A 20,024-nucleotide genomic window follows, 5' to 3' on the forward strand; every position below is an offset into this window, starting at 1 on the left:
ACTTATTTAAATGTTTTAGATTTATTCCATCCCATGACGAAAGTTTTGAGGTTTTACATTCCCCCTCGGAACTAGCTGCGATTTCACCGGAGCTGATTCAATTCTTCTATCTCCAATTATCCCCTTCAAAAAATAGCGCGGTGCATCAGAGCGACTCACGTTCTTCCTCTTGCCTTTCCGCTCTGTTACGATTCATTATGTAAATATATTTAAATTTAGACCATTCCGCGGCGAAAATGCGCCTCTCTCCTTCCCTTCTGTGAGGCTAGCTGCTGTTTCTCTTCCGCGGATTCGTCACCTTTCCCGAGCTTGGGGTGAGAGAGAAAAATAATCGCCCCACTACAGAACGAGAGAGAGGGAGGAGGACGGCCTTACAGCCGGAGTCCACCTCTAGCGGAGGCGAGTAGTTCCTATTTCCTGCGTCGAAAGTGCGGACGCGAACACACAGAGCCGGAGACGGGAGTGGAGGGGGGGAGCGAGCCGGCGGGAACTCTCGCGCGAGCCGACGGGACGTCGCCCGTTGGCCCCGCCCCCTCTCCCTGTCTGCGGCGGCGGCAGCGGCAGTAGCGGGCCCCCCCTGTTCGCCGAGCGAGGAGGCCGCGCGCGCGGGGGGGGAGGGGCCGGGAGCAGCGAGGTGAGCGCGGCGGGGGGGCGCGCGCGGGGTCCCCGCGAGGCCGAGGGGGGCGGGGCGGGGCGGCGGGTGAGGAGCGGCGCGCGAGGGGACGGTTACAGCCGGGGGATGGGCTGGGCGCTGTGGGGGGAGGGGTCCCCTGAGGGGGCGGGGGGAGGTGGGGGGGCAGCTGTGGGAGAGGATGCTGGTGTGGGGGGCAGGGAGCGCTGGGGGGTTGGGACTGAGTGGGGGGGAGGGAGGAGCTGAGGTCTCTGGGGGGGTCAGAGAAGAGGCACTCTAGGACTGGGGGGGGAGGGAGGAGCTGAGGTCTCTGGGGGGCCCCCTGGTTGGGTGGAGGGAGGCTCAGAGAAGAGGCACTCTAGGAGTGGGGGGAGCTGAGGTCTCTGGGGGGGGCCGGTTGGAGGGGGGGGAGGCTCAGAGAAGAGGCACTCTAGGACTGGCGGGGAGGGGGGAGCTGAGGTCTCTGGGGGGCCCCCTGGTTGGGTGGGGGGGAGGCTCAGAGAAGAGGCACTCTAGGACTGGGGGGAGGGAGGAGCTGAGGTCTCTGGGGGGCCCCCTGGTTGGGTGGGAGGGAGGCTCAGAGAAGAGGCACTCTAGGAGTGGGGGGAGCTGAGGTCTCTGGGGGGCCCCCTGGTTGGGTGGGGAGGCTCAGAGAAGAGGCACTCTAGGAGTGGGGGGAGGGGGGAGCTGAGGTCTCTGGGGGGGCCGGTTGGAGGGGGGGGAGGCTCAGAGAAGAGGCACTCTAGGAGTGGGGGGAGCTGAGGTCTCTGGGGGGGCCCCCTGGTTGGGTGGGAGGGAGGCTCAGAGAAGAGGCACTCTAGGAGTGGGGGGAGCTGAGGTCTCTGGGGGGCCCCCTGGTTGGGTGGGAGGGAGGCTCAGAGAAGAGGCACTCTAGGACTGGCGGGGAGGGGGGAGCTGAGGTCTCTGGGGGGCCCCCTGGTTGGGTGGGGGGGAGGCTCAGAGAAGAGGCACTCTAGGACTGGGGGGAGGGAGGAGCTGAGGTCTCTGGGGGGCCCCCTGGTTGGGTGGGAGGGAGGCTCAGAGAAGAGGCACTCTAGGAGTGGGGGGAGCTGAGGTCTCTGGGGGGCCCCCTGGTTGGGTGGGGAGGCTCAGAGAAGAGGCACTCTAGGAGTGGGGGGAGGGGGGAGCTGAGGTCTCTGGGGGGGCCGGTTGGAGGGGGGGGAGGCTCAGAGAAGAGGCACTCTAGGAGTGGGGGGAGCTGAGGTCTCTGGGGGGGCCCCCTGGTTGGGTGGGAGGGAGGCTCAGAGAAGAGGCACTCTAGGAGTGGGGGGAGCTGAGGTCTCTGGGGGGCCCCCTGGTTGGGTGGGAGGGAGGCTCAGAGAAGAGGCACTCTAGGACTGGCGGGGAGGGGGGAGCTGAGGTCTCTGGGGGGCCCCCTGGTTGGGTGGGGGGGAGGCTCAGAGAAGAGGCACTCTAGGACTGGGGGGAGGGAGGAGCTGAGGTCTCTGGGGCGACTGGGCATCCTCTGGAGAGGGAGGGCTCTGGGGTGGAAGGTGGGGGTTTGGGGGAAGGGCTTGGAGGGAGGGAGGGGGAAGCTGAGGGTGGTCTTTGGGGGTTCTGAGGGGATGGGCTCAAAAAAGGGGAGGGAGCTGAGTTCTTGAAGGGGGGAGGCAGGGGGAGGGGAGCTGGGAGACCTGTGGGGGAAGAAGCTGATTTGTGTGTGTGTGTGTGTGTGTGTGTGCGCGCGCGCATGCACGGAGGGCGCATGTGAATGTGTGGGAAATGGGGGACTTGGGGGGGGAGTTGAGGTGGCTTTTGGGAGTGTGACAAGGATTAGCGGTAAACTGGGATGGGGAATGTGGGGGAGATGAAGTGGTGGGGGAGCCAGGGAGGGGTCCTGAGTGGTAGAGATCTGGGGGGAGCTGAGGAGAGAATTGGAACGGGATGGGGAGCTGAGGCCCCTAATAGGGGGTTGGGGTGAGAGGATCAGAGAGGTGGGGGGTGGAATCTAAGGGAAGCAGGAGATCGGGAGGTCATAGGAGTTGGGTGGAGGCGGAATTGAGGGGGCGGGGATGGGGACACAAGGTGGGAGATCTGAGGGAAGGCTTGTTGCAGGTGGTGGTGGGGGACGACGACACTGAAGTGGGAAAAGCCTGTGGGGTGAGGGTGCCCTAGGTGGTGCTGGGTTGGGGAAGGGCCTATGCCAGTGGGAGGGAGCTGCTGAGTGCTCAGGGTGGGACGTGGGGCAAGGGTGATGCCTGGGCCCTGGGGTTTAAGGATACGGGCAGTGCTGTGAGGGGGGTCTCGGGGGGGGGCGGTGGGAGAGAGATATACCAGGTGGCATCCCTGGAGCTCACAGTGGGCACCAAGGTAAAAGTAGGAGTCGACTTTGTCCCCTTCATTTCTTGGCTTTAATGCCAGTCTGGGGTGTGATCCTTGGGCACTGCCCACTCCCCACCAGCTCCCTGTGGGCTCAGATGGAATACCCCTGTCTTCCCCTGCCCTCTTCCTGGGTACCTGCTACAGGCTGACTCCATTTACCCCCTTGGTGGTGGTAGCACAGTTACCCCTGCTTTGGCTCTTGCCATGGGCATGCCCCGGCTGGCTATGCTTGGTCGCCAAAGCCACGAGATCTGGTGTCCTGTAGGGAGAGGCTGCAGCCACTAGAGTGGTTGGAGGTGGGGGGACTGTGAGTCCTGGGTTCTGTCCTGGTTCTAGGAGGGGAGTGGGGTCTGGTCGGTTGAGCAGGGGGGCTCGGAGTCTGGACTCCGGTTTCCAGCTCTGGGAGTGGGTGTGCTCTATAATGATGGAAGGGGGTAGAGGCCGGGAGTCAGGAATCGTGGATTCTTTTTTGGCTCTGCCACTGGTCTGCTGCATAGCTTTGCCTCTTTGTGTCTCTGTTTCCTCACACCTAAAGTAGGGATGGTAATGGGGCTGGCTAGGTTAGCTTTTTGGATGAAGGGGGCCGTAGAAGAGCAAGCTGTTCTTATCAAAGGGGGCCACCCTTGGGTCCTGCCTTACAGCTTCCAGGCTTCGATAGTGACTCCCTTCGCTTTGGAAACGGCTGCTTTACAAAATTCAGAGCTAGACTCTGGGGCGCGCTCTAATGCCAGAGGCCTGTTTTAGGGTTCCATGCTGCAGCCCATCACCGTCCCATCCCGTAGTGCTATCTTATCTGCCTTATGAGCCTGCCCTTCTCAGCGTCTGGCTTGAGAGGGTTCGATCAGGTCTCAGATGCCAGATCATGAAATAACTTTTAACCTGGGTTTCAGTTTTGTCTTTTGAATCTCTTCATTTTTTTTTAAATTTATTTTTGCTGGTAGACAAGTAGGTTGGAAACTCTAATATCATACAGGAGCTTGGAATTGAACCCAGGAGTCCTGCCTCCCAGCCCCCCGGTCTAATCCACTAGATCTCACTCCCCTTCCAGAGCTGGGGATAGGACCCAGGAGTCCTGTCTTCAGTACAGTTCCCCTCTCACACAGTAGGGCACCATTGTTTGTATGTTCTGGATGCATCTTCTGTAATACACTGCATAACCCCCTCCCCCCATCACTCTTTATTCCTCTGAGGCTTAACCTCCATTTCTTTTGCTTCCCTCCCAGTTCTTCGAGGTCCCACTCTGCATCATGGACTAAACATCTGCCCCGTTGCATTGGAAAGAAGTCTGCCGCATTTACAGACACACGTCTTCTTTCGTTGCTATCAAAAGCCCCCGAACAAATCTTCCATAACAGGTACGATTTCATATCTATCTCCTACCAAACTGGATTTGATTTTCTGGACTGGGTTGAGGCACACTGGTGGGGTCAGGGGAATTTTAGTGCTCCCGGCTTGAGGGAATCAGGGTGGGTGGGTGGTACTGTCCCCTGCTGGAGGAATTGGAGCCCTGTGGGTGTGTAGCTCTGTCTCCTGCTGGAGGGAATTGAGGGTTTGTGTGTATGTATGGGTAGTGCTGCCCCCTGCTGGCAGGAATCAGGCTTCTGTACCTGTGCCCGCCCTCCCTCCCACTGCCCAGGCCGTGCCTGCCCTGGGGATGCACAGACAAACACCTTCCTTCCCAAGGGGCAGGAGTGGGTGTTGCCCCGTCTGATCGTGCCTAGCATGTCCTGTGTAGGATGGTACTCAAACAAGGCACTGTTTGCGAAGGCATCTTGCAGTGCTGGACTGGGTTTGCACATCTGCATTCATGTAGCGATGCCCCATGTGATCGGGGTGGGAGCATCTGTGTGGCTCCCAGCACGATGGGGGAACCCCGATCTTGCTCAAGGTGGGAGTCTTTGAGGCGCCCAGCACGACAATAGCCTTCCATCTCTGTTCTGGCCTTTTCTATTTAGGCTGTGAGCGGTTTGGGGAAGGGACTGTCTCTCCCTGTATGTCTGCGTGGCACCTGGTGCACTGGGAGTCCATGATCTTCATTGGGGGGCACCCAGCCATTGCAGCACCCAGCCCAGTGGCAGAGACCCTCCAGTCCTGCATGGGGCTCTCCACATGCTATCTCACTATAAATGATAACGTTTCTATTAGTGAAGCTCAGATCTGCTGCACTGGGGTGCGTTGCTTGATTTCCTGGTGGTATTGATGGCTCCTTGAACCTCTGGGAAATACCCCAGGGGGATCCTGCCCCATCCCCAGCCTTCCAGGGGAAATCCTCAGTTGGTCGCTCTCACAGATGTGACATTATAGTGCCAGGCATATTTAATATCCATACACATGGGTGGGAGAGTATCATTAAAAACAGCTGAGCTGTTTTAGTGCAAAATTCCAGAGAGGTAGAAAATCGACAGAAAATTCTGATCTTTAGGGGGGTTGTGGAGCAGGGAGTTGAGGGGTTCCAGATGAAAGTCAGGGCGCACCACTAGCAGCACGCATTGAAACGGAAGCACTGCTCTTTGTATGGTCCCTACTCTAGTCTTGGAGTGCTGGTAACAACCCAGATCTCTGACCAGATCCCCAATAAACTCTGTGGGGATTGGGGTGGTTTACCTTGCCAGTGCCAGATTATACACACTGTGCGCACTCAGTCTCCAGATCTGACGTCTAAATTCGTATCTGACTCTTTACCGCCGCTATAAGGGCAGGGCTGATCGTGCCTGGAAAAAGCAGGGTGATCTAGTTCTTTTGAACTTCTACCCTTCCCCTCAGCGTGTGTATAACTCATTAACTCTGTCTTGGTGTCCAATGCGTTGAGATGAGGACATAGACCCGAAGGACTCTGTTGTCCCCATCCCACTTGTATCTTCTGCCCCACTGCCATTTTGGCTGCAAAGTGTGCAGTGTTCTTGGGTACATGTGAAGGTGTAGCTCTGTGTGTCACGACTTTCCTGGGCAAATTCCAATGTGTCTAATTACATTTTGGCCTCCTAACGGTCCTCTTGCAATTTCATGAGGACATGGGATTTTTCTATACTTCCTGTCCTAAATTATGCACTGTTACCCTGCTGCCCTACCCAAGAGATGGCTGCAATTCAGTGCCAGACAAGAGATCTCTGTGTGGTCTGGCTATTATCCAGTTGCCCCACCCCAGAGATGGCTCCATTTGAGCACCAGGCAAGTCATCCCTATACAGCTCCACTGTGCAGCTGTAATCCAGTTGTTCCATCCCAGAGGTGGCTGCATCTCAGTGCCAGGCGAGCCATCCCTGTGGGGCATTGCTGTACGGCTGTTACAGCCACCTCTGGACTGGGGTAGCTGAGATCTGTGTGGGGCATTTGCTACATGGGTGTTCCCCAGCTGCCCTGCCCCAGAGTGGCTGCGTCTCAACACCAGGTGAGGCATCTCTGTGCAGCTGTTACCTAGCTACCTCTCCCCAGAGGCAGCTGCATCTCCGTGCCAGGTGATGTCTGTATAGGCAAACTCTTTGTGGTGAAATTTTAAGGGACTAATAGGCATGTTTGTAACCCACACACCAGTTCCAAGGCAGGCAGTTGCTGTAATTGGCTCTATCCACAAGAGCCCCAGTTTACAGGCAGAGGAAAGGACCAGATTCCCCTGGCTCCTGCAAGTGAGCTGATGTCACCTGGGCCAGGCAGGGGAGGTTAGAGACTGTTTGCTATCCCATGCTAGCCTTCAAGCCAGAGACTAGGAAAGCCTAGGCTGAAGAAAGCTGGTCCATCTTGCTCATTCTCCCAGCAGAGATGGAGTCACCCCATCCGGGCCCTCCTCACCCAGGGTGGGATCGTCCCCCACAGGGCTCTTAATTTCTGGTCTCCAAAGTGAGGAGGCTCCTGTCCTTTCCCGTGAGAGAGATGAGAACATCAATTATTAGACTCCTCTCTCACGGGAAATATTTCCTAAGGCTTGACCTACATTTTCCTGAATTTCCTTGATGCTTCTAGTTCTCTTTTTCCCCCTAAAGAATTTCCCCCCACGCTTGGCTTTGATGCTGTTCAAACACCGATTGACAGCGATCATGAACAACTCAGCTCGCCATGGTTAGCTGCATGGCTGGTGGGTCTGGCTTATGTGCTCTGGCTCACCAGGTTCATGGTCTGGAAGGAATTTCCTCTGGGTCAGACCGGCAGGGACCTTTGGGGTGAGGGTGCAGGGGTTGTCTCCATCTGCAGCATGGTGTATGGATCACCTGATGAGATCATCTCTGCATGACTCACCTAATCAATGCCCTTCCATTGCAGAGGCCTCAGTATCCCACCCCCATCCCTGACCACGCCAGATGAGACCCCTGGGCCCATCTAGCCCGGTATCCTGCCTCCTCCCTGCCATCCCAGATCAGACCCAAGGGCCCATCTAGCCCAGCATTATTGCCCCCTCAATCTTTCCTGTTCTCACAACGGCTGAGTCTAGAATCTGCTCAGGCCTAACTTTTAAGCCTGACTCAAACTGGATCCAAGCCCATGAAGATTTAGGTGGGAAAACAACTCGGCCAACCCTTCCTGCTGAACCTGCATGCCCCGCTCCTGCTAGCTTCCGCTCCCTTCTGCTTTGGGATTCCTCAGCACACTCTCTCTGCAGTGCACACAGTGCAGCGAGGTGGTAGGCGGCCAGCAAGAACAGGGCCTGCAGTCGCCTTTGTGCCAACCCTGTGGCAGGAGGAGAGCTGGTCCGACCCGAGCCCGAGAGCGGCCGGTTGTTTTCCCACCTGATCTGGACCCAACACTTGTCGTTGGGTAGAAGGGTTCTAGTTTAGCCTCCCGAGGACTGGGTCTAACCCAGGTCAGTGGGCTCAGCACAGGGGGAACTGGGTGAAACTGATTGGTCCATGCTATACAAGAGGTCAGACTCGATCATCTAATGGGACTTTTTGGCTTGGAACTCTCTGAAATCCTTCCAGGCTTACCCAGTAACCCTGGCGAATCTTGTCTCAATAGCCTAGTTGGTCTCCAGCTTGCTGGGATCGAGGGGCCCTCCTGGTCGTGGGGGTGTGTCTGGTGGGATGGATAGAGAGACGCTTTCCTCTCTGGACCTGGAGGCTTCTGGGATTGAGGGAGATGCGAGCAGCGTGGCAGAGCAGTCCCAGAGGTGGCCAGTGGGGGGTACTCTGTGTGTGTTTGTACTACGTGGCTGATAGTGGTTTTTCTCCTCTCTATCTCCCTCTCAGTTTAAATGAGTCATCATGGATCAGGAAAGTGGGGGTGACATCCAGAAAGCCCCCAATTTCCAGTGGAGAAGCTACAAGCTCGTCATTGACCCGGCGCTGCGGCGGGCCCCGCAGAAAGTCTACCGTTACGATGGAGTCCACTTCAGCGCCCCCGTGAGTCAAGGCATGGGTGGCAGTGGGGCTTCACTGCCTGCTTTGGGGGGCTGGGGGCTTGCCAACAGAGAAGGGGTAGCCTTCTTTCCTCCCCTTCTGCCTGGAGCAGTATCTGGTGCTAGCCCACTGCGTAGGACCACCCTGGACAGCACTTGCTCACCTCTTACTGTGGGCTAATACATCAGAGCAATGGAGGCTGAGAGCTAGGACGCCTGGGTTCTGTCCCCAGCTCTGGGAGGGTAGTGGGGTCTAGCGGGTTAGAGCAGGGGGGCTGGGAGCCAGGACTTGTGGGTTCTGTCCCCAGTTCTGGGAGGAGGGTGGGGGTCTAATGAGTTAGAGCAAGTTAAGGCTGGGAGTCAGGACTCCTGGGTTCTATTCCCCTGCTTCTGTCTCATTGCCTAACTTAGGGCACGTCCCTCCCTGTGCTCTGTACCTCAGTTTCTTCATGTGTAAATAGGGCTAAAGCTCGGTGGGCGGGTTTGTGAGGGTCACTAATTACTCTGGATAAAGCACACCGGGTCTACTTGTGAAAAGGGCTGCTGAAGCACAAAGCGTTCTCACCTGCTGTCATATCATTGCACTGGGGACGCTCGTTGAAGCCAATACAACACTGAGGGCGGGTGACGACTTGTAAAACCCTTTTGCAGATCTCAGCAGGAGAAGTGTTCCCATGATGTCTGTTAAATTCCACATGGTGTTGCCCTACCCTGCCTCAGTTTCCCCTTCAGTTTGTCATTCTCCCGCTTCCCGCGCTCCCCAAAGTCCACCTCCTATTGGGGTATAAGCCAGCGATCCAAACACTCACAAACCCAGCCTTGCCCTTCCTCTCAGAGGCTCTGTCTTCATTCATCAGTCAGCCGACTGCCAGCCTTCTGCTCACTCCCTTCAGCCTCCCCCACTAGCAATGATTGCTGCGCCCTCATGCTAGGTGGCACCCACGCCGGCCCTGGGGGCCGTGAATAACTGGGCTATATTCTCGCCAGTCCATACGGTCCCGTTTCCCAGGGCCTCTTTCTATGCTCCCAGCCCTCTTTAGAGAGCGTGTCCCCCAGCTCTCCACTCCCCGGCATCGCACTCTGTTTCGTACCCTCTTACTGAACTGCAGGCTATGGTGGTTTTCCCTGTAGGCCTGCCTCTTTGGGACGTGGAGGGGCACACGCACCCCCTGGTATATGGCACAGGAGGCATGGGGGGCGGGCACAGAGCCCCTGCTGTCGGTGGGAAGGGGGGGAGACAGCCATGGTATGGGGAAGAGGGGAATGTGGGGGACAGAACCCCTGGCATCAGAGGCATTTACAGACATGGGATACAAAGAGCCTCTTGTATATGTGGGACATACCTAGCCCCTGGAAGATGGGGGGGGGGGGGGGAGGAGGGGAGACACACACAGCACTGGGGGTGGGGGGTTGCCGGGAGTCCCTGAAATAGGGGGAATGAGAGGGGACTATCTGAAGATCTTGGTGGGGGGTGGGATGTAGAGATGCCAGGAGTCCCTGAGGGGGGCATTGTGCTTGGCTGACAGAAGCTATGACGTGCGTGACGCTCTAGTTATTTATGTCACTGTAACCTCTAGGAGCCCAGTCGTGGACCAGGTGGCCGTTGTGCTAGGGGCTGTCTGTGATTTGCTAGGTGTATTATGGTAGCACCTAGGAGCCCAGTCCTGGCCCAAGACCCCATCGTGCTAGGCATTGCACAGACACAACAGTCCCCGCCCCTTAGAGCTGCCAAGCTAAGTGCAAGACAAGAGACAACAGGTGACTCCAGGCAGAGACATGGCAGCTCAAGAAAACATAGAGCCAATAAACGTTTTGTCTGGCATTAGCACTAAGCAGCCCCGCTCCTGGATCAATGTAACATTTTTCCATGGCTGGTGCCCCCTTCTGGCTTGGCATGGCAGTGGCTCTCCCTCGGTTTCCCTCCTAGTCTCCAGCTGATCCGCTCAGCCTCCGATGCCTTCCATATTGCGGTGGGGCAGTCCTCTGGCTAGATCAGGGTTACCCAAAGTCCTAAATAAACTCTTCCATGCCACCTGGGCTCTGTAGAGTACCAGGGAAGTCAGTGCTCTGCCCTGTCTGGGCTCATGCCACCCTAAGTCCATCACTGGCAGCCAAACGAGGCAGTCCTCTCACCAGGCCTGGCTCCGAGAGGCAGCCGTCGCCCTGTGTTCCTAGCCCCAGCTGCTGTCACCTGGATGGACAAAGTGACAGCGAGAATCTCTCACTGCTGGGCTGGCTCATGGCACTGGCTTGGCTAGAATGGACTAGGGCTTAACTTCTGCCTGTGTTTGCTAACTTCAGGACTATCAGATGCTGTAGCCAGGTGACTAATAAATTACTTGGTTTTGAAAAGGCTGTCTGTGGCTGCAAATATTGACTGGGAGCCTTGCGCCCTGGAGGAGCCCCAGGGTGGATTTGATTTAAATCATGGTTTAAATCACTAGTCAGGAAGACTCGATTTAATCATGGATTTCTACGTAAAGTGCATGGATTTCTACGTAAAAATTCTTGTTGGTTGTTAGTTACCAAGCTGAAGATCCTGCATGTTCAGACATGTTCCTTTCATCATCTACAACGCAACTTCCTCCTGAGCAGGAACACTTCTCCTGATGTTGTTTCATTTGGGCAACCAGGCCTTGCATTTCTTTGTTGCACTGTTTGCATTTTGCACACATGCCTGTCTTAACCACAGGTAGAGGAACTTCATTAAAATATTCCTAAACTGGGTGTCTCTCACGGCCTGCTGCCATTATAGGTTTTCCCTTCTAGAGAGAGAATGGTATGGTAGGTCTCAAATCAATGAAGGCTACACTCAGAAAGACCTCAAGACTTCTGGAATATGCTGCTCAAACAGTTTCACTTTTGTTTCTACTGCCCTTCCCTCCCTTCTCACATTTATCTCCAGACTTCTTCTCCTTGTCCAGATCTATTCCGCCCCCAACAATCTTCTATTCATTGAACTTTCTGAAACTTTGCACTTTTAGAGAGAGGTAAGGGATTGACTCTGTGTACACACATTTGCAGAGGGACAATAGGGTTGAGGTCTGTTATGTCTCACCCCTCTATTTATTTATTTATTTATTTAAAATAATTTTTGCTGTTAACAAGCCTGTTACCTCTGGAGACACAAATCCACAGTTTGAAAACTGCAAAACTAAGCATCTCTGCTGGTATCTTCTAGACCAGGGTAGGCAACCTATGGCGAGCTGATTTTCAGTGGCACTCACACTGCCCGGGTCCTAGCCACCGGTCCGGGGGGCTCTGCATTTTAATTTTAAATGAAGCTTTTTAAACATTTTAAAAACCTTATTTACTTTACATACAACAATGGTTTAGTTATATGTTATAGACTTCTAGAAAGAGACCTTCTATAAACGTTAAAATGTATTACTGGCATGCAAAACCTTAAATTAGAGTGAATAAATGAAGACTCGGCACACCACTTCTGAAAGGTTGCCGACCCCTGTTCTAGACTGAGCACTGCGTCCCATTGGGTAGATAGAAAGATTAACCTAAATAATCTCTACAGAATCCCGTGGAACCCCATAAGATTGGATCCCTAATCCATGAACTATTGGAACTCATTTTCAAAACTTTTCTTAAACATGACATGAATATATTGTATCCTACTATAGAATTAGAGTTTTTAATCCCTATTCCATGATGAGGTATCTTTGAGCTATAAAGTATCTTAATTAAAACTATCTTTAGATGGGTGTTTTCCTCAAAAAGCATTTTAGCAAAAAAAAAATCAGATTTAAATCAAATCAGATTTTTTTTTTTAAATAATAATTGATTTTTATCCACATGGAGGGGCCCAATACCAACCTCCCACAGGCTGGATTTGCTGCAGGGAGCCATGAAGAGAGAGTGGGATTGCTGGTGCCGAAGGCCCACTCATGGATGCTGTGGGCCTGCTGCTGTGCAACTTTGTGAACCTGTGGGGTTTGGCCCTGTAAAAGGGGTCACTCCCAAGGGACTGGTCACCGGCTGGGGTATAGACCAGACCATGTAGATTTGTGGCACATTTTCTTAGAGAGGATATATAAATCCTGATATATCAGGCAGATGCCAATTTCTGCTTTCATCAGGTGAGGAAGAAACACAACCCCTAGGCTCTCCTCATTTCATCTGGATCCTTGCAGTGTCCTCGTCTCTGGCCTTGCCAAATGCAGTGTTTCCTTGCTCGTATGCATTCAGAACGCTGCTGCAAAGATAGTTCTCCAAGCCCATCGCTTTGCCTGTGTCACCCCTCACTTTGCATCCCTACACTAGCTCCCCCTTCTCCATCGCATCAAATATAAGCTGCTTGTTTTCTCTTCCACGGCCGGCCGGTCCCCACCCAATCTATGCTGTCTCATTTGCTTTTGAGATGACTGCTCCTTCTGCTGGTCGGCCCATGGCCGCCGCTGCTCACTTGTTATGTTTTTAAATAGGCACTTTTGGGTTTTCTCCCAGGTTACCCCTGCTGTCTGCGAGGAGCTGCCCATAAACAGCTGCAAAGCTGCCCCATTGTCCTTAAAATCCCTCCTCAAAACTCCCCTTTGTTGTGATGCTGACAAAAAGGTGTGTGGTGCTCACCATCCTGGCTCAGTGTATTCCCCCATCTGTCTGTCTTTCTGTCTTCACCTGTTGTCTCTTGTCTTGTACTTCGATCATAAGCTCTCTGGGGCAGGGAGCCTCTTTTTGTTCTGTGTTTGTACAGCACCTAGCACAGTGGGGGCCTGGGCCATGATTCTGGCTTTTAGGTCTGACCACAATATAGGTCTATGGGCAGGTTACCTCGTAATTGTACCTTGCAGGATTTTTTATTTAGATTTATATAAATGACAAGTGGAAATGACAAGTGGGCATGACTTAAAAACCCATCGCACAGATCTCTGTGCAGCAGCAGAATTGAGCAGAACCTACCACCAGTGTCCCAGATCCTTTTCTCTAAAGCTTGTGGGAGACAGGATCCCAGGCTAGATGGCTCTGATCCAGCGAGACAGGGAGCTGGTGTGATGCTGATCTAGATGGGCCCATGGGTCTGACTCAGGGGGACAGAGAGGGGACAGGAAACCAGGGTAGATGGGGCCCATGGATCTGATCCAGTCTGTCTGTTCCAATATGCCTGTTCCCCACAGCTGAAACTCAGTGGTCTTGTGCAATTTATTCTTGAGATTTTTTTTTTCCTGTGGCAACCACCTAGGGATAATGTCCAAAGAGCTAAGATTTTGCGTAATTAGAAACATAATTGCCACCACAGATTGGGCCCATCTAGCCTGATATCCTGCTCCCCATCCCGGCCCCGTCCAGATCAGACCTCCCTGGGCCCATTTAGCTTGGGATCCTGCCCTTTCCATGCCACCCCGGATTAGGCCCATGGGCCCATCTAGTCCGATACACACCTCCTCCCTTCCACCTCGGATCAAACCCATGGGCCTGTCTAGCTTAGTATCCCACCCCTTCCCTGCTGCCCTGGATCAGACACATGGGCCCATCTAGATCACCTGTCCCCATCCCTGCTGCCCCAGAACAAACCTATGGGCCCATCTAGGTTGGTATCCCACCTCCTCAGATCAGACCTGTGTGCCCATCTAGCCTGGTATCCTGCCACCCCAGATCAGACTGACAGTCCCATCTAGGTTGCTATCCCTTCTCCAACAGTAGCCAACACCAACTGCTTCAGAGGAAGGGGATAATTCTGGAATAACCTGCCCCCTTGGGCAGATTTCTTCCTAGCCCCCATCAGAGATTGCATCCTCTTGCATGAGGATTTATATCCCATGCAAAACCCCTGTCTGTTTAATATCTACTGCTGTAATCATGGATCTTCTCGTTATCCGGATAAAAGTCCCGGCCTTCTTTGAATTTTGCTAAGCTCTTGGCCCCAAAGCAGTGAATTCCACAGGCTAACTGTGCATTGCATCAAAATCTCTGTCTAAAGAAACACTGTATATCGGGGTGGCCAACCTGCGCCTGAGAAGGAGCCAGAATTTACCAATGTCCATTGCCAAAGAGCCCCAGTAATACGTCAGCAGCCCCCCATCAGCTTCCCACCCCGCTCCCAGCGCCTCCCACCCACCGGCAGCCCTGCTGATCAGCTGTTTCGTGGTGTGCAGGAGGCTCTGGGGCGGGGGACGAGGGAAGATCAAGGGCACGGTAGGCGAAGGGGGGTGGAGTGGGGGCAGGGCCTGTGGCAGAGCCGGGGTGGAGCAGTGAGCACCCCCCGGCACACTAGAAAGTTGGTGCCTGTAGCTCCAGCCCTGGAGTTGGTGCCTAGACAAGGAGTCGCATATTAACTTCTGAAGAGCCACATGTGGCTCCGGAGCCACAGGTTGGCCACCCCTGCTGTATATCTAAAAGCACCTCAGTCAAATCCCCCCCCCCCCCCCCATATTATGTACAGGGTATATGATTATACATATAATCGTGGGATGGGGATAGATTGTATAATACATAATCTGAGCAATCCGCACCTGTATATAGATATCTATCCCCAGATAGTGTGTATTTATATAACAACATATTGGGGTAGGGGATAGATTATATACGTGTGGTATCTGATTGCTGAGATCCCATATGTAAATAACCGTGTCTCCCCTATAGATGATATATATTTAGAGAGAGCAATCGTATTCTTTCCCAGCCTTCATTTGATCACTTTATGTCTGGTCAGTTTCACTCCCTTCCTTGACAGTCCCTTTTCCCTGCTGTTGTTTTTGTTGGAGTCTTTCCCACAACAGCGGGGAGGGGAGAGAAACCCCTTTATAAAGTGTACATTTTTAACAGTGAGAGTAATTAACCATTGGAACAATTCAGCAGGAGTCGTGGTGGATTCCCCATCACTGACCATTTTAAAATCAAGGTTGGATGTTTTTTCTAAAAGATCTGCTCTAGGAATTGTTTTGGGGAAGTTCTGTTGCCTGTGTTACAAAGCAGGTCAGACTAGATGATCACAATAATCCCTTCTGGAATCTATGTAGCACGTTTGGGAAACCACATAACCTAGTAATCTGATTCAAAGTTCCTCTGTGAAACCACTTCTGAAATTGACGAGGTTTCAGGTTGCTCATGACAGCCAGTAGGAATAACAATAACAGTAGCAACCTCAGACAAAAACCCTTGATTAACCTCACCTATCGCCTTCCCCAGGGCCCTTAATAAGAGGATGAGCCCTGCGTGCTGGAGCTGAGAACTGGACTTCTCTAGATTAGGGCTCTGATTTTGCCTCTGTGAAACAAACATTAGCCCCTAGAGATGCGCAGGATGCTGATCGAGAACACAGCCATCCTTCTACGGTGTGTGAAGAGTACTATACGAGAATAAAACCATTCCCCCATGTTAAAACAAATGCAGAGAAATCCACCACAGGGGAAAGGGAAGGGGTAACCATCTGTAAGTAGGCTTAGCAGAAGTCAGTTTTTCTTTTTGTATAATTATGATGGATACTTTAAAGCAACTCTTTGGATTTTTATCCATTTAGATTTTCACAGTTGCAGGTAAAGTTATGGGGGGTGGGGGGAACAATAATTAATGACAGTAGACATTGACATTCAAAAAGTTCAAGGTTTATAACCGTTCAAACACAAATTGTCAGCATCACATGTCAAAAAAAACCTCTCAAGCAGCGTTTTTCTTACTTTGCCTAGATGTAAACTTCGATTATTATTGAAGGAAATATTTTTTGTCAGTTTGTGTGCGTACAGCGAAAGCAACATTTACAGATAAAAGTCTAATTCCCATGAGCCTTGCTGTAAGTGTCTCCACTGGGAACAGACATTTGACAATGGGCCCTGCAATCTAGCAGACAAAGGTCTAACACAATCCAGTGGCTGGAAGTGGAAGCTAGACACAGTCAGACTGGAAATAAGGCATAAGTGAGGGGAATTCACTGTTGGAACAATTTAACAAGGGCTGTGGTAGATTCCCCATCCCTGGCATTTTAAAATGAAGATTGGATGTTATGGTAGCATGGTCTAGTGAGTAGAGCACTGGGCTGGGATTCAGGAGACCTGAGTGTTACTCCTGGCTCTGCCACTGGCTTGTTGGCTGCCCCTGGGCAAGTCACTGTCTCCCACTGTGCTTCAGTTTTCCCCTTCTGTAAAATGGGTCTAGTGAGCCTGACTTCCTTTGTAAAGTGTTCTGAGGTTTATGAGAGAGCGTAACTTAAGAGCTAGGGGTAATTATTGCATGCCCTTGTTCAAACAGGAATGCTGTCTTGTGTCCTAGGCAATCCAGAGAACGGGGGAACTGAACCCAGGAGCCCTGACTGCCAGCCCCCTGTTCTAACCACTAGCTCCCATTCCACTCCCAGAGCCAGGGCTAGACCCCAGGAGTCCTAACACCCATCTCTTTCTGGTCCAGCCACCCACTGAGGTCCTTTGCAAAGTAACCTCCAGCTAACCTTTCTTCCTTCTCCCCCAGGATTCAGGATATCCTCCTGTGGGTGATGTACGAGACCCCCGGCCGCGCAGGATATGGTCCAAGCACAGAGAACTGTCGCTCCCTGTTCCTAAGTTCAAGGTAAGCAGGGTGGAGTTTGCCTGGTCCCAGCTCTCCCTGGAGCGTCCCAGCTCCCCAGCAGGGCAGCAAGCTCCCCTCTGCCGCTCCCCAAGCCAGCCCCAGGGATGTTACTGCAGCAGCTCCCAATGAGCTGCTAATCCTTCAGCTAGGCCATTCCCATCCGGATGGGTGCTGGGATCTAGCCAACTTCCAGAGCCTTTTGGCCACTGGGGGCTGCTGTGTAGTGAAGACGGGTAGATGGGATACTCCCCACATGGACCTGCGTTGGAGCCAGTGCCCCCTAGAGGGGAAAGGCCCTGTGTCCCATTCCCTACCCTCTGAGCCAGCCAGTCCCCAATACGGGCCGGATGGGAACCAGTGCCCTCTAGAGGGGCAAGGCCCCATGTCCCATTCCCCACCACTTGAGCCAGCCAGTCAGTCCCCCTGCCCTGGTGCTGGATCACAGCTGATGCCCCCTAGTTGGGAAGGAGCCCATTCCCTGTCCCCCAAGCCAGCTAGACCCCCACCCTGGGGCTGGATTGGAGCCAGCACGCTCTAGAGGGGAAAGGCCCCAGGTCCCATTCCCCCTGCCTGGAGGCTGCTGGGGATCAGTGTGTGGGTGCTGATCTCTCCCCTCTGCCCGGTGGCAGCTGGACGAGTTCTACATCGGGCAGATCCCGCTGAAGGAGGTGACCTTTGCCCGGCTGAATGACAACATCAAGGAGCCCTTCCTGGCCGAGATGTGCAAGAAGTACGGGGAGATCGAGGAGATCGAGATTCTCTACAACCCCAAGAACCGCAAGCACCTGGGCCTGGCCAAGGTGCTTTTCACCAGCACCCGCGGAGCCAAGGAAACCGTCAAGAACCTGCATAACACCTCGGTCATGGGCAACATCATCCACGCCCAGCTGGACATCAAAGGTACCAACCCCACCTTGGAGCCCTCCCCTCCCCTCCCCTCGGGCCCCATGCTCCCCATTGTGGTTCATTCCTTTCCCTGTGGGTCAGTTCCCCAGCCGGTGCAAATCACTGTCGCTCCTTCAAAGCCAATGGGAACTAAGCCAGTGTAGCAGTGTCGGGGGCTCAGTAGGGGGTGCTCTTCCCTCAGTGCCCCAGCTGGGGATCTGGGCCCTTAACTGGCAACAGGATGCCAACAACTTTCTAAGAATCATGGCCGAAATCTCTTAGGTCAAAGACCCCCCACGTGGCAGGGGTGGCTGCACTCGCAGAAGGGGTGAGGGACAGGGACCCTTAGGTGCTATTCACAATGCAGAGCCTGCATCTGGTCTGAATAACCCAGGCCCTGGGTTCCTGCCTCCAGCCCACGGCCCCAGTCAGCTAGAGCAGATCTTGTCGCCATCCGGTCACCTGGGAAGCATCCTTGTCAGGAGGTGTCTTGTATTTTAAACACCTCCTCCTTGGGGTCAGAGAGTGCTTCTCCTCTCCGACCCCTGGCGTCTCCCCAGCGGGGCTGGTTTTCTCTGCTGGGATCCTGGGGTCGCTGCTCCTCTTTGTGTGACAACAGCGGGAAATCCCAAATGGGCCCCCTGCACCAGTGGTGTGTCATCGTTTCAGGCAGAAGGGACCAATGGATCATCTAGTCTGGCCTCCTGTGCGACCCAGGCTGGTGGTTTGTGCCCATACACCCTAGACAGAGCCCAGAGGCTCTAGACTAAAACAGCTCAGCCTTCAGGAAAGGAAACGGTGCCGTAGGGAGGGATCAAGGGGGCAGCGGAGATAAGACGGCCAGCAGCGTGACCCAGCGTAAGCCCCAGCTTCCTTCCGGGGCAAGCTGCTGGGACGAAGGACGGCTGGTTGCGCCCGCCTTTCACTCATCCTTGTGTCATCCCCATTCCGTAACTGACCCCAGGTGTGCCAGGATTCTCTATCCACCTGGCTTCCTGTTCTCCTAAGAATCCCACTCGGTCTTTCCTCCTTAGCTGAGCGGTTCTGTCAGCAGCCTGGAAAAATGGGGTGGGTGCCATTTAGTTATATTTGGTACCGCTGTTGCGCTCTGCCCCAGAAGCGGCTGCATCATGAATCGCCTACTAGAATTACCAAGCCTGACCTTGTCCTCTCAAATGTGCTCTCTCCCTGCCCCTGCAGGACAGCAGCGGATGAAGTACTATGAGCTGATCGTCAACGGCTCCTACACCCCTCAGACTGTGCCCACCGGGGGCAAATCTCTGAGCGAGAAATTCCCAGCGCCTGTGGCCCAGGCCGAGACGGTACAGGAGGCTGGCGGGGTGGGCTAGGGGCCAGGCTCTTACTCCACGTCTCAAATTCAGGCACCGGCGTCCGTGTGTAGGAATGGGAATAAGTAGTCTGACTTGTCAGAGCTACAAACTGTTCTCCAGCTGCCCAAGAGGTGGCTGCATCTCCACTCCAGGCAAGCCATCCCGGTGCAGCGTTGTGTGCAGCCGTTATCCTGCTGCACCGCCCCAGAGCTGGCTGCATTTCACCGCCGGGTGAGCACTGTGCAGCTGTCCCTCAGATGCTCCTCCTCAGAGGTGGCTGCATCTGAGTGCCTGGCGCCATCCCTGTGCAGTGCTGCGTGTGGCTGTTCCCCAGCTGCCCTGCCCCAGAGGTGGCTGCATCTCAGAGCTGGGCGAGCCATCCCCATGCGGTGTCGCTGCATGGCGATTCCCAGCAGCCCCGCCCCAGAGGGACCAGATATCTTTAAACTTCTCTTCCTTCCTCCTGTAGTCAGAGTCCCGACGGCGCCAATCCACCGACTCCTCCTACTCAGGCAGCACTGTGGGTTCGACGCCCGGCAATGGGACCCCTTGCTCTCAGGACACCCCATACTCCAGTGCTCGCCAGGATACCCCCTCGTTCTATGGTCAGTTTACCCCCCAGTCGTCCCAGGGGACCCCGCTCACCCCCCGAGGAGGAACGCCGTATTCCCAAGACTCGGCCTACTCCAGCAGGTACGTGCTCTGTACTCTCTGCTGGACCCAACGCACAGCTTCCCTGCGCCATTGGCGCTCACGCCAGACAGCTGGGCTGGAGCTGCCGCAGGGAGCGGGGTGGGCGCTTTCCCCGGCAGTCAGTTCCGGCCCCAATGTGGCACTAGGGGGCGCTGTGCTGCAGGGAGCAGGGCAGGGACTCAGCGGGGGCCGCTCTCCCCTGGCAGTCAGTGCTGGATGAGCCAGCCCTGTGCGGCGTTGTGTGTGGCTGTGAGCCAGCTGCCCCGACCCAGCAGGGGTCTCAGCTCCGCGCGAGCGGCGGTGGGGCT

At 54.5% G+C, this 20,024-nt stretch overlaps 1 protein-coding gene across 4 annotated transcripts in view; it reads left to right on the forward strand.

Annotated features, from left to right (window-relative positions):
- Positions 1-20,024, forward strand: part of SETD1A (SET domain containing 1A, histone lysine methyltransferase) — a 38,001-nt gene that overhangs the window by 1,644 nt on the left and 16,333 nt on the right. For 2 of the 4 annotated variants that reach the window (XR_002888022.3, XM_024100683.3), the window contains exons 1-7: positions 456-634; positions 4,198-4,329; positions 8,151-8,303; positions 16,709-16,807; positions 17,437-17,707; positions 18,893-19,014; positions 19,493-19,716. Coding sequence is in view for 3 of the 4 variants with exons in the window: in XM_024100683.3 (XP_023956451.2) it covers positions 8,166-8,303; positions 16,709-16,807; positions 17,437-17,707; positions 18,893-19,014; positions 19,493-19,716 (854 nt within the window). In the remaining variant the exon portion in view is untranslated. Of the gene's footprint in view, positions 1-224; positions 400-455; positions 635-4,197; positions 4,330-8,150; positions 8,304-16,708; positions 16,808-17,436; positions 17,708-18,892; positions 19,015-19,492; positions 19,717-20,024 lie in introns of those variants that run through there. The other 2 variants (XM_065594152.1, XM_065594151.1) reach the window with 2 other exon arrangements.

The sequence above is a fragment of the Chrysemys picta genome, chromosome 4, assembly GCF_011386835.1.
Source record: "Chrysemys picta bellii isolate R12L10 chromosome 4, ASM1138683v2, whole genome shotgun sequence".
Classification (NCBI taxonomy): Eukaryota; Metazoa; Chordata; order Testudines; family Emydidae; genus Chrysemys; species Chrysemys picta.